We start from the raw sequence: 14,391 nt of genomic DNA, 5'->3' as shown, positions 1-14,391 counted from the left end.
TACACACGGCAAGAGTTGAATAGTTGCAACAAAGACCCACGGCCCACAAAGCTGATGTTTACGACGTGGTCATTTGCAAAAAACGTTTGCTGATCTCTGGCTTGAATAAGCACCGCCACCCCACTCAAATCTGAATTGCCTGCAATTCCAAAGAAGGATCCCTTTTTGCTCTGGGAAGAAGTGAACCTTCACGCTGAGATGAAAGGGAGGGAGATGCTCTGATTTGCCAGTTTGGGGACACAGCAGAGTCCCTGGGGCTCATTTCGAATGCCAGTGAAGTGGGGACTTTGTCTTGGCGGGCTGGATAATGTCCAGGGATGATTAGGAAACCAATGGCTGCTAAGGGCCTCCCTCCTCACAGTCGCCAGCGTGATTCTGTGGCCTCTGGGCTGCAGAGAGCTCCTCCTCCTGTTTGACCAACGGCAAGGGGTCAGGACCTCCTTCTGCACTAAGGAAGTGCTGTCTCCACTTCACAGATGAGGATGCTGAGCAAAGGCGGGCCGAGGACCCCCACTGAGTAAGGGGCAGGGCCCACTGGGCGATCGGACTCCGGACGCTCCTCTGCCAGGATTGCTGACCCGCATGCCTGCGAGCTGAAGCAGAGACCCATGCGACCCATACCTGGAGCTGGAAATCCCCAAGGTTTACCACCTGTTTCTTCTCCCCTTTCCTGGCACCCGGAATTTAACTAGAAAGGCAATGATCATGTCCACTTAACTGGAATGTGCCCCAGGACCTCTTCCTCTCTAGTCTCTCAAGGTGTAAACACTCCCAACCTGAGCTCTTAACAGTCACCTTTTTTGGAAGTGTGCCCAAAGAAGTGTCTGACAGGAGCAGGCCGAGAACACCCCTCTTCCAGAGCCCTTAGTCTACTGGCTGAACCACTCAAGCTCGAAATTCAACTCCAGGCCCGCTACCCCTCTTTGGAGAAGCTGTGCTGGCCCGCGCTGCTATCACCACAACCACCTCTCAACCGGGCTTCCTGTGTCCACATGTGCGTCCCCTGTACTATCTCCACAAGAGGTCTGAGTGATTTCAAAAAAGTTAATCAGATAAGTAAGCATTCTACTGAAATCCACCACTGGTTTTTCCACTTCAAGTAGAATCAAACCCTCAGCACGGCTGCTGAGCCCCTTCCTGACTTAGTCCTGCTCACCTCTGACCTCATCCTTTATCTCTCCTGACTCTCTGAGGCCCAGGTTCACTGGCCTTCTGGTAACTCCTTGACGATTCCAAATTAACCCCTGCTTCAGGATGTCTGGACCCCTGCAGCCTCGAGTGTTCTTCCATGGATCTTTGCATGGCTGGCTCCTTCTCACCCCTTGGACATCTGCTTAAATGCCATTCCTTGGCCACTCCATGTCCCACTGCCCCCTCCCCAACTCCAGCATTTGAAGTTATGCATGTACTTACTGGAATATTCTCAAGCTCCCCCACTAGAACACAGACCCCAAGAGCACACAAGCCTGTCTTGACCTTTTCCCAATGCCTAGTCCAGTGTCTGGCACACAGTGGGTACTCCATAAATATTTCTTTAATATCCTCAAATGTAAGAAAGTCAACCTTTCCACAGCAGTTCCTAGAGGGAACATCACTGTTCATGCAGGAATTGCCTTAACAGCTTCACAAATGGTCCAATATTTCCTTCCTTCAATTCTGCAGAAGGCACTTTCCCTAAATCCAGGACAAACTGAGCAACACCCAGAGGAAACCCAAACTTCAAGAAATGAGTCCATACCAGCTTTAAGGAGGAACATAATTCAAAACATGAAAATTTATTCGAAGTTGTATCTTAACATACGAGATCTCAGCTTTAGATGAATTTTAATGTTTACAAGTGCAAAAGCAAATAAATATTTACCAGTTGCTTTTTTTTTTTTGCACTCTTATAACTCCACAACAGCTTAGATGCAAAAAAAATTGTTGCTAAACATCTTGTAGTCTGGCAAAAGGAAGAATTTCTTATTAAGAAAACCCCCTCAAAACAATAACAACCTCTCATGCTCACGGCTGCCCTGCAGAAACTGTCAGGGTGGTTCATTAAGATTTGAGCGTCTGATAGATCAACAACATTGCCACCAGTCAGCGTGATGTGGAATCACATCCTCACAGCAAAGCCAGCAAAGGCCAGACCAGCCATGCCCTGATCTCACCATCTATAAACTGGGCAATTTGCAGTTACTGGGCTCTGGAAGAACGGGCCCTATTTCATGGGCTAGGCCAGCAGGTTATTACCCACTCTCCCCACACTCAGCCATCCTTCTGGTTTCAGTGTAAGTGTCACTTCCCAGGAGTGGCCTCTCTTAGTTAAGACGGGCCCTGGCCCTCCTTGTTATTATCTTTTGACCTCGTTTCCTCTATTACCGTTTCACAATCTCCAATTTCTGGCTTGCCAGCTAACTGGCTTGCCTCCTTTCTAACGTTGTGCTTTTTAACTTCCTGACCAGGGCACTAGCTAGCTGCCGCCATCCCAGTCTTCTCCTTTAGGCCGGGAGCTTCAGGAGGTGGGGGGCGTACTTACCTGGGTCGGCACCCAGCCCAGTGCCTGGCACCAAACACGCAGGCTGTAATTACAGGCATTGTTAAGTGAGCAAAGAAGGAAATCTTAATGAATAAACTGAAGACTAATGTCTTTTCATTCACTTACTTCACTGTGTGGCTGAAGTCCTTGGAGTTATTCTGAGGTAAGTAGGTTTTACCAGGAGACAAATATCTAGTAAGACTTGTTGCAGCAAAGCCAGGCGTTGGTTATTATTAGAATAAAAGAGAGGCACGCACATCCCCCCCATCGGGGACCCACACACAGTTCCAGGAACATCAAGCATTTCCTGGGTCTTCACTGCTCACCCCATTTTTCAGAAGAGAAGAGGGCCATTCACAGCAGCAGGGGCCTTGAGGAGGGGCGGGGCCGCTTACCTGGATTAACAGTGATAAACTTGCTGTCCTCGGAAAACCGGTCCCCTCGGGACACAGGCGCCTTTTCAGACGGTGCTCCAGGTCTGCTGGGGTCAGTCCCCCCATGACGTTCCTCCACGGCAGTGGGGGGCACCGGGGCGGAGGTGGCCGCGTTGGGGCGCAGGCCGGGGTCGGGACCCGGGGCGCCCCCGGGCCGGTCGGTGGGGGCGGCGCTGTGCTCCCGCTGGCGCCCGGCTGTAGTCCGAGGCCCGCCGCCCTGGGCGGTCCCGCTGGGAGGCGAGGGGGCCGCGGTGGGCTCCTCCCGGCCCCGGCCCCGGGGGGCGCGGGTCGCCCCGCCCCTGTCCTTCTTCTCCGCGTCCTTCTCCCCCTCCTCCTCGTGCTCGCGCTCCCCGTCCTCACTCTCGCCCTTCTCGTCCTTCCCCCCGTCCTCGGCGCCCTCGCCGTGCTTGGTCGGGGCCGGGTCGCCGTCCGGGCCCGGGGAGGCCGCCGCTTCCGTCGTGGCCAGGGGCGGCCGGCTGGCCTGCTTGGACGTCGCGGGCGCCGTCGGCAGGCGCGTGGGCCACACGGAGCTGGGGAAGGAGGGGAGGCCGCCGCCGCCGAAGCCCAGGCCGGCCAGGAGCGTGCTGGTGACCACCGAGGCCACCGTCGCCTGGCTGCCGCTGGACGAGGGGCCCATCCCAGTGGCCATGGACACGAACGAGAAGGGGATGCCGGAGGACGTCCAGGTGGAGGACCCCGAGCTGATGGGGGCCATGTCTGCCGAGGAGGCCGGGGACACTGTGGGCTTGAGAGGCCGCCCGGGGGGACGCGGGGAGGCGGGAGGGAGAGAAAGCAGAGACGTTTCAGCCGTGAGGACTGGGGAGGGGGCCCTGCTTGTGACCCCCGAAGGGTTCTGCTCATCCCGTGTTCTACTCTTGGGGCTTCACACAGCACGGTGCCAGCGCGGACACAGGTGACCACGCAAGGCCATCTCTGGTCTTAGTGGTTTTACAATTCCTTAGAGCGCATTAAAATTTCAAGTGGCGTACGGACCCCACCCTTTCACTGACACTGCTCAGGAGGAGGCCGAGTGACACAGAGGTAAGCTGCACTCAACTTGGCTGGAAGCCAGTATCTAGCAAGAAATAAACTGGCAGCATCGGATGGTCAACCACCCTGGGGTGACACCGGAAGAGCAGGAGGCCTCGCTTTTTCACATGTTAGCGGCACTGGTGGAAAATGCGTCACCCTCAAGCCTCGAAAGCCCTCCAGGATCTAGATCCGTCACCTGACGTGAGGGAGGGGATGGAGAGAAGGGACAAGGGGCACACCCCTGCCGGCGGTGGCGGGACCGAGGCAGGAGGCACGCTCTGTGCTGCCAACTTTGGGGACTGACTTGTAGCCCTGCGTCTCTGTGCTGGACGCTACTCGGTTGCTGCGCCTTTCAGAGTGTCTGGGTTAATCCACGGTAAAATCTATGCCCACGTAGATGACGGCAATGAAGAGTTCCGTTTAGCAACCGCCAGCTGTGTGCTGGGCTTTCCACACTAGCCTCGAGGCACACGTGCCCATCACTCCATTTTACTGGCAGAGAAACCAAGGCGCAGAGATGTTAAGGGGCAGGGGCAGGGCTGCCTATGTCCAACCCTCAGCCCATTCCTCCCACCCACCTACATTGGGGCTTAACTGTGGGACTGTATTCACTTGTAGTATCTTAGCATTAAACAATATTGCTCTTAGTTTAATTTCAGTTCTCATAACCTGGTGCACGGAACCCAGAATTCCAGCTCATCATTTCTACAGTTCAAAACAAGAGAGCCAGAACAACATAGATTTCATAAGTTTATCATTAAATTTTAGTTTGAAAACTTTGTATTTTTAAGGATGATCAAGTTAGCAAATGCTGAGTTGTGAGGTTGGTTAATGAAATGTCAGATACCACATAAGATCAGGCACTGGAGACAAAGCTTAAAAAAAATGAGCCTTCTTTCCGGGTGATCCTGGACATATTATCTCACTGAGTCTTGGGGTTCTCTTTCATAAAATGGGAATAATGGTAACACCAAAAAAATAATGAAGTAATCTGTGCCTGAAACTCAGGCAAATGCTCAATAAATTTTAGCCCATTATTGTTATCACCAACACTGATTAATACTATAATTACTAGTTGCACTAGAAATAGGAAAACTTAGATACTGAGATTCTAGTATATGCAAATATTTGTAACTGGGCAAAAGACAAACGAGTTTTCGTGTATGTCCAAGGAAGGCTTTGGAACAGACCTCTTTTCCGCTCTACATTATATGATTCTGTAAATAATAATAAAAAATCTGGAGAATTTTTATCTTGACAAAAATTATAGTATAACACCACAGCTTTGCACAGCTTGTTTTCATAATGTATTGAATTTTACAGTGAATAATTTTCTGTATTTTAACCTCATCACATCGAGCAATAGGACATCATTATACTGCCACCTTGTGGTGACAGTTTTAACTGCATGAGAATTAATAACCAGGCATGACAAAGTGATTTAGCATTTTCTCTACTTACCACTCCTGTTTTAACAATTCTGGTCCCTTGAAATATTCGAGTGGTGTTAGCTGAGAAACAAAGACATTACATTGTAAACAACATGACTTTTTTTGTTGTTGTCACAAAACTTTAGTTATGGACACAAATCTGAACTACATGTCACTTTCACATGTTATGAACTAATTTTCCTCTTTATTTTTTTCCAGTCATTAAAAAAAGTAAAATAGCTTATGAGTCATTAAAAAACATTCAGATGGCTAGATCTGGCCTTTGGGCCACAGTCTGATGACTTGTCTCAAGCTATTAATTTAAAATTTTTATTGTTTCCTGCTTTATCGAGGTAAGACTTATGATGTAAAATGTATAAATCAAAACTGTATAGTCTGATTAATTTTTAACCTCTATAAACATTTATGAAACTACCACCTATGCTGAGATAGAGATATTCTCCAGCACCTTAGGTTTGTCTGTGCCCCCATCTAGCCAACACCCAGTACCCCCTTTCCCAAAGGTAACCTGCATTCTCACCTCTGACGGAGTTGTGTCTATTTTTGAACTTCATATAAGTGGAATCATATGTTTCACTACTCCAATCTGTGGTTATAATTTCTTAGGTTATCCTTTCAGTGGTGATAATATGCATCCTCAACTTATAATAGTTTACCTTAAGTTAGTGCTTTTACCATTTCCTAAAAATATAAGAACTGCACAATAATTTAACTCCATTTGCCCACCTCACCTTTTGCGTACTGTCATAAATAGCGGGCCCTTGAAGGAAAAGGGTTTGAATTGTGTGGGTCCACTTATACACGGTGTTTTACAATAAATATACTGGGAAATTTATTGGGGACTTGTGACCATTTTTAAAAATATTTTCTTTTTATAACTTAGTTTATGGTCAAAATACAGTATGTAATATACATAACATTCAAAATATAGGTTAATCACCTGTTTCTGTTATACTGCACTCAGGTTAGTGCCTTTAATCCCTCGTTGTTGCTCAAGGGTCAATTATATTTATGTCTGAATAAGATTTAAAACCCCATAAAATACTGCTATCGTTGCTTCAAGATTCTTTTATATTAACCACACATTACCGTGTCTGGTGTTACTTCCTATAGCCTGTTTACCAATATGTTATCATTATTATACAATGTAACTTAAAAAAATGTTTAATGGGAAAAAGCACACACAATGTAAAACTGCCATCTTAACCAACTTCTAAGTATATGGTTCAATAGTGTTAATTAGATTTATGATGTAAAGCACATCTCTAGAACTTTTTCATTGCAAAGCTGAAACTCTATACCCACTAAACAACTGCTCCTCATTTCCCTCTCCCCCTGGGGTCCCTAGTAACCACCACTCTACTCTGTTTCTCTAAGTTGGACTCCTCTAGATAGCCAGTGAAGTGAGACGCATGAGGAGAGAGATGTGGAGACCAGACTGACTCAGAAGTCAATACGACCAGGTCAAATAAGGCAGCCTAGAAGGCAAACAGCTCCTGCCTGGGACTAAACAGAACCTCCCCCTATCCTTTACTGGCTCCAGGATCCATGCCGTGCCTCAGACAGGTATATACACACCGTCCTTTGTTAAGACAGGAAAAAGGTTCCTAGGACACCTGCTTTTCCTGCCCTCGATAAAGGGCTTTAATTAAGGCCAGCAAACTAAACAGCCACTCAATCAGCATGCCAGCTTTTCATTAATACTGAACAATTTCCACCAGGGTCACTTCTAGTTGTGGTGACTAGGAAGTTTGTATGGGACCTTTCGGCTCAAGAGGGCTGAAGCTGGGGCCCACTGGCCTCACGGGATGCTGGGAAGACACAACTGCACCCGCATCCTCACTAAGCTCTCACGGGCGTGGGCCTGCCTTCTGCTGCGGACGCCGGCCACTGCGCTCAGCCTGCACCACCCGGACCTGGGACTTCGGCTCTGATGGAAATTGGTTACTTTCATACTGCCTTACCACTGCTGTAGCTCTTTCCGGATATCGTTTGTGTTCCTCACTTCTCACAAATCACAGTAGCTAACGGACCCACCACTTGTCATTTAATACTTTAATAAAAAAGCAGATATATTACTACATTCCCAATTTGTTTAAAATATTTTGACAACTGTATCTGAAACATAATTGGTTTCCTTTCCTGTGTATTTTACTCATTTATTTAAAAATCATTCTGAGAGAGGATCCATCAGCTTCAATAGGTGGCCTAATGGGTCAAAGAAAAAGCTCACAAAGTCCTGTTCTCAGCGACTATTCAGAGCAGCAGAAAGGGCTTTGATACTCTAGTCACTCCTATTGTTTGCTGAGCACCGGGAGGCATAGGGTAATGTTTACTCTTGAGGGGTCGTCTGTTGCTGCGTATAAGTGGCAGACTTCAAATAAGAAATAGGACTGTTTAGTGGCCAAGTGATATTTTGCAAGTTACTTAACTCCCCTGAACACCATTTCCCGTCTATAAAATAACATCTGTATCACAAGTTGCCATGAAGTCGGATAGAGTAACTTACGGGCAAATGCTCTGTAACTGTGAGCCCTTCTACAGCTACGGTAGCCATTATTATTTTTGTTCTATTTAGCACAGTTAGGTAAACATATTTATTATGATATATAAAACATAAATATTGGTTTTCTTACTACAATAATGCAAATATTCCATGTGGCTTCCTCAGGTACACAAACCAGATGTAAATTCCATCACTGGGAAACCTAATTGTTCTGAACAAGGTTTCCATGAAATTCTCTAAGCTTTTTTCCTTTCTCTTTTAAAACCTGTGGCCTAATACTTGATTGATTTTACACATTGCCCTCTATGGCTCATGAGAAACGAAGTGTTAGCTCACCTGCGTGTCTAGTGTTTACACTGCCCACGGGTGCTGTGGGAAGGAGTGAGGGGTCCCTGCCCCTGTGTCACCTCAGAGGGACAAACACCAAACAGAAAATGAGTAAACTGATGCCCACCTCTGAACAAAGAAAATCTGTAGACAAAGCAAACACTGGCCATTTTCAACAAGCCACTATGAACAGACATCTTAAATACTCTGAACTTGGAATTTACTGCTGACAAGGCCTTTTTGAATTACATTACATTATAAACATTTAATTTTTCCAAGTCCATGCAGAAGCCAGCAAGCTCAAGGGCCTATTAATCAGGAAAGGCAGTTCTGCAGATCCAGGCTCTTGGTCGGAGCATGTGGGAGGCCTGATCATGATTCATGTATCCAAAGTTTTAGGGCCTGGCCTCAGTAAGCTCCCCTTTGTCTTCTGTTTCCTGCCCCCTGGGCCAGCACAGACCTGGTCTGGGCCTACAGGCAAAGAGGCCAATATATTCTGGGCACAGGTGGACAAGGCGAGCATGATTTATCTGTGAAAAAATACAGCCACGCTAATTTCAATTAGTTTAAATAGAAGGATAAGATAAGGTGAACATTAGGAAAGGCTATTTAAATACTAGGGGCAAAATTATAAAGTGAGAAGGGATCCTTGGAGGGAATCTAGGCTGGAGGGCTTCTTACCCCAGGCTTGTCATTTATTATTTTTTATATCAAACTAAGGGGATATTTATAGTTGGTACCAGGTATTGCGCTGATTATTTAACATGCATCACCCATGTCATTCTGTGAGGACCCTATGAAGTCAGCACTGTGAGTGGGACCACGTTTCAGACTGTGAAACTGCAGCTTAAAGAGGTTAATAAGCATTCTCAGAGTCACAAAAACACGTGACAGGCAGCACTCAAACTTGGGCCGTCATTTCGGGGCTGCAGCTCTAAATGAGCACTTCTGTCTTTAATGTGCATGACAGCTCAGATTCCTGGGGCCCACCCTCAGAGATTCTGAGGCGACTGGTGTGGGGAGGGGGCAGAAAGGTGCCCTTCTCATAGGCTTCCAGGCAATGCTGACGCTACCTAACAACAGCCTAAAGGATTTACGGGGCCCTTGAAGTACAAAAAATGTTGGCATCTTCTAGGCACAAGGTCATGACTCAGAAAGGTTAAGAACCACTGGCCCAGTGTGTAGGTTTACCTGAAACTGAGGATCCAAGACGTAAAGAACCCTATCAGGGGGGACCTCAGACGGGCAGATGAAGCCCACTGCCCTCGTCTCTCCCTCCAAGCTGGTCTTAGTGCGCAACACAAAACCCAGTTGGCAAACTATGGCCCAGGGACCCTGCCTGATTTTATAAATAAAGCTTTATTGGAACCAGAATTGGGACTAGGCTGGGGCAGATAAGACAGAATAGATCCCATCTTTATTTAAAATTTTGACATTTTGTTCATGAACCTTTTGCCTGGATTTTGCTTTTAAAAATGATTCCATTAAAATAGGATGCTTCTTGATTACTGGGATTTTGGCGCTCCTTCAAATTGTGTCGTGGGGTCGATGCCTCTGTTGCGTCACCCTAATCCCAGCTCTGGAACTTCCTTCTAGACTCCAAGTCAGCAGGAACACACATCTACTTCTCAAGAAGCTCCAGGATCCTGCAGGCAGGGGCTTGTTCATGCGGCTCGCAGGCCGGAAGGGTGGGCCCTATTTGTCTGGGCTCTAGTTCTTAAGAGAAAGCTAACTGAATCACGCTGGAAAGTCACAGATGATATTCCCCAACACAGCTGCGAGGGCATTCTGTGATCCGGCACAGCATTAGACTTAGACAAGTACTCGGTTCCCCACCGCTGGAAAACAGCAGTCATAAAAAAAAATTAGCCGACGCTTTGCTCTTCTTCCTAGGCAACCCACAACCTAAAAGACAAGCGGAAATTCCTGAGGCCTTTTCATGTGAGATTTAAAGCCCCACACTGATGCTTATGCCCAGCACGTCTCCTTTTGTCCAAACACCTTCACAGGGAAAAAGACAAAGCTACAGAAGCAGGGGCACCCCTGGTCGGAGGGGCCCGGCCTTACCTTGGAAGAGCAGGGTCTGGCTGAAGTCGCTGCGCATGTCATTCCGACACACAGCCTGGACACGGAACAAGTAAAGGCTGTCAGGCGAGACATGGCTAATGATGGCTTTCTGCGGGCGAAGGAGGAAAGGGTGGTGAGCTGGTTCTAGAAGGCGGTGCGCACCTTATATTCTAAAGCCAAACCTAAGGCAATGGTTAAGTATTACCTTCACGTTTCTGGGTAGCGTGGCAAAATCTGACAGACATGACGCTTTCCCACTTTTCCTTTTGAAAGGAAAGTGCATTCAGAGAAATAACAAAATCAGTCTTGACTCACATTCGCGAGTATGGCTTAGAACATGTTTTCAGGCCTCTCTGTACTCTCAAAGCTTGGGTTTTTTTTTTTTAAACAGCTATACTTTATCATAGTTATTTAGCCGAGACATCCTCTAGGGTTACCAAGTGTACTGAATTTCCGGGGCCATGCTGAGTTTGGAACTTCAACTATAAAATCTCTGTGTGTCTGTTTCTTTGCAGTTTAAAGGCCTTGTTGAACCTGGACCATGGATAACATGAGGCACGAGGCTAGGAAGAGCAGCTGAGCAGAGGTCAGGTGACATGGGATCTTTGCCACGCCACTCACTGGCTGTGCAATCCCCAGTCAGTCACTCGGTGTCTTTCAGTCTCTGCTACCTTCAGCTGTTAACTGCAGTAGGACCTATCTCTCGTGGGTCCTATTAGTGCTGTATGATGCAGGCAAGCCTCGTTCACAGGTAGGTCACACCACGCAACAGAAAGAATGCAACCGGTCTAACACAGGAAGTGACAAGCTACAGCCCACAGCCAAATCTGGCCCACTGTTTTGCTAAGTAAAGTTTTACTGGCACACAGCCATGCCCATTCATGTATGTGTTATCTGTGGCAGCTTTCACCCTAGAATGGCAGATTTCAGTAGTTACCACAGAGACCTTCTGGCCTGTAAAGCCTGGTATTTACTGTCTGGCCCTTTCTAGAAAAAGTTTGCTAGTCCCTGGTCAAATGCCACCAACCAGACCCAGACCCTCATTCCTGAAAGCTTTATTCCGAGAGCCTTTAAAAATAAGAAAATGGAAAATGCCTAAAAAGCAAGCATTTGCTTCCTGAAGCAACAAACAACAAAAGCAGCTGATTTTCAAAGACTTCCTAAAGGACGAAATGGCCTGTCATCAAATCGTGCTTTCTGGGCCATGTACAGAAAGCGGTTCTGGGAGTTTCACCACTGAGTGGGTTTTCCCCCATGTGGCTACTGAAAACCTCCAAATAGACACTGAAATGTGAGCGGCCACGCCAGCTGCTGTTGCCTGGCGAACTGCTTCCTGGTGAGAGGAGTTGGGGTCATATTGTTGAACTTTACGCCCCCCTTCTCTTCTTTGAGAAAGGTGCGTAGTAACATCTGCCTCAGGGGTTTGTAGTGAGGATGTGAAAGAGGGACACAGACTGAACATGCCACACAAATGTTAAGCTTCTCCTTTGGTTTCTGGGCTACAATAACTGTAAGTTGGAGAACAGCTTTATTGCCACTAAGTCAGCACTCTTTGACTTCTTGAGGAATTACAAAAATTAATTTTGTGTGTCCCAAAAGAAAATAACCACCCCTAGAAATTTTTACAAAAAAGAACTTGCTGTCAAAGCATGTTTTTCTCTCCATATCTCTTTTTTCCTCTGAAACTAATTTATGCCTCATTTGCTAAACCTCTGACCCCATCTTCTGTTCAGAGAAAAATCTTCGCTCCATCTATGCGGGGATTTATTAGAATTCACTCCGATCCAGTATCTTTTATCTTTGCATGTTTAATTATTTTCCACTTAGAACAAGAAACTGTGTAAGCACCTAGATAGTTTCTGCTGATTAACGCAAGTCATCTTCACTTCAGAAAGAGAAAAATCCCTTCTGGACTTTCAGTAGTGACAAGAGAAAGGTTGAAACACATCATAACCTTGGGTACCTTTCAGCAGATAACTCTTATTTCATGAAGCTCATCATTCCCTAATGTGACCCAGATAACAATGTCTAGTGGGGAAATTGAAAATATAAATGGAAATGAAGTAAAAGAATCTTCATCTAAAGGAATATGAAAAGTATTATTCTATAACTGATTGAATGGGCCCTGGGGACTCTGTATTGGGAGTGAAAAAAGAAGTAACAGTCATTAAGAATCCCACTCGGTGTTACTGCATTTTTCATGTGCCTATACAATTATGGGTTTCATTATTCCAGAGTCTTCCTTTGATTAACAGTAAGTGCAAAGCTTTCAAACCCAAATGTGTCACTTTGAATTTCTATGCAAAGACATAAAAGCCTGGTGCTTGTTGGAGGGTTTGCCTTTCTTAGGGGAAGAAGGCGGCTTCCACACACATCTGTTTCCTTGGGCCTTGTGGGGTGCTGGCCACTAAGCATTTACGTAGATTTTAAGATAAAAAGTTGAATTGGGGCTGTATAGCTCAAAGAGAGGTCTGATAGTCTAGTGTCTGAGTCTGAGAACAGTGGTTAAAAATTACATGGTCACAGGAGTCCGGCAGGTAATGGGAATGCATGAGGCAGAGAAGATGTGACACGGGCGTGGTGGGCACCAGGGTGACGCGAGTGGGAGGAGGGGAAGAGGAGGAGGAGGAAGAGGGGGATTAATTGTCATAATAGTAGCTCGTACTTAGGGCCTACTGTGTGTCAGGACCTGTTGGACTCCGGTGTGACTCATTTCTACTTACAATAACCTGATCAGATGAAAAGGGCTACATGGAAGTTCCTGTTCTTTTAATAATAATGAAAGAAGCGGCGGTCAGTTTTAAAGGGCCTAATGACAAAGAACTCAACGGCTCTCCCTAGGGACGCAGCTGGTGAGTGGAAGGGTGGACGGAGCTCGGGCAGGTGCCAGCCGCAGTTCCCACTGGTGGCCGCAGTGGCGGCTGTCCCCACCCTCAGCAGGCAGCGCGAGGCGGGATGGCACGGGTGTAGCGTGCTGTGCCATGGCGGGCACAGAGGGCTGCTCTCTAACTTCACACGCAGCAGGCACCCCACACGGAACAGGGACAGTTTACCAAGTCTTTGTCGCTGTCCTTGGTGAATGTCTTCTCCTTCTCGTCCTCGTTCTTGGTCCAGCTGTAGGAGATCATGTAATTCATGATGGGCGGGTGGTAGACGGTCTCCGGCTGGCTCCAGGACACCTGCAGCACTGTCTGGTTCAGCGGCTGCACCTTCATGTGGATGGGCGGAGAGCTACAAACTGAAGACACACACACTCAGCTCAGGGGCTCCTGGCACAACGAGCCCCTAGGTCATGTGCCCCGGTTCCTGATGCTTCCAACTTTGGGAAGCTGAGAGCTGCACGGGAAACACCACACTCCCTTCGCCTACGTCCACCTGCTGCTGACACTGCCACATCTGTTCTCCTTTCCTCTCTCTCTCTTACACACACACACACACATGCACACACACACACACACACACACGTTTTCCTTCTAAATCACTGAAAGCAAGTTGCAGACATCCTGACACATCACTCCTTAATTCTCTGACCCATATCTCCTATGAAGTGAGGACAATCGCCTATGGAATTGTGATGGGCTGCACATTTGCACTGTCCCCCCTCCAAATTCAGGTGTGTGGACTAGGTCTTGAAGGAGGGCCCCCATGAATGGGATTAGTGCCTTTATAGAACAGGCTCCAGAGAGCTCCCCTGTCCCTTCTGCCATGTGGGAACAGTGAGGAGGCAGCCGTCTGTGCACCAGGAAGTGCGTTCTCACTGGACAGTGAATCTGCTGGCGCCTTATCTTGGACTTCCCAGTCGCTGAGACCACAAGATACAAATTTCTGCTGTTCATAAGCTACCCAGTTTATCATAGTTTGTTAGGGCAGCCTGAGCTAAGACAACCATAATGTCATCAGCACACCTAAGAAAATAAACATTAATTACAAAACATTATCTGATACACAGTCCACATTCAAGTTTCCCCAATTGCATCCAAGGATTTGTTTATGTTCTTTTCCCCCAGTCACACATTGCACTTAGTTGTGCCAGTACTTTGGCCTCTTTTAATC

At 47.1% G+C, this 14,391-nt stretch overlaps 1 protein-coding gene across 3 annotated transcripts in view; it reads right to left on the bottom strand.

Annotated features, from left to right (window-relative positions):
* Nucleotides 1–14,391, bottom strand: part of PTPRG (protein tyrosine phosphatase receptor type G) — a 624,649-nt gene that overhangs the window by 79,290 nt on the left and 530,968 nt on the right. For all 3 annotated transcript variants that reach the window (XM_037019107.2, XM_037019108.2, XM_037019109.2), the window contains exons 9-12: nt 13,392–13,576; nt 10,339–10,447; nt 5,449–5,498; nt 2,917–3,700 (exon numbers count right to left, since the gene is read on the bottom strand). In XM_037019107.2, the coding sequence (XP_036875002.2) occupies nt 2,917–3,700; nt 5,449–5,498; nt 10,339–10,447; nt 13,392–13,576 (1,128 nt within the window). The remainder of the gene's footprint in view (nt 1–2,916; nt 3,701–5,448; nt 5,499–10,338; nt 10,448–13,391; nt 13,577–14,391) is intronic.

Source organism: Manis javanica, chromosome 3, assembly GCF_040802235.1.
Source record: "Manis javanica isolate MJ-LG chromosome 3, MJ_LKY, whole genome shotgun sequence".
Taxonomy (NCBI): Eukaryota; Metazoa; Chordata; class Mammalia; order Pholidota; family Manidae; genus Manis; species Manis javanica.
This window is presented reverse-complemented; position numbering and strand designations above follow the sequence as displayed.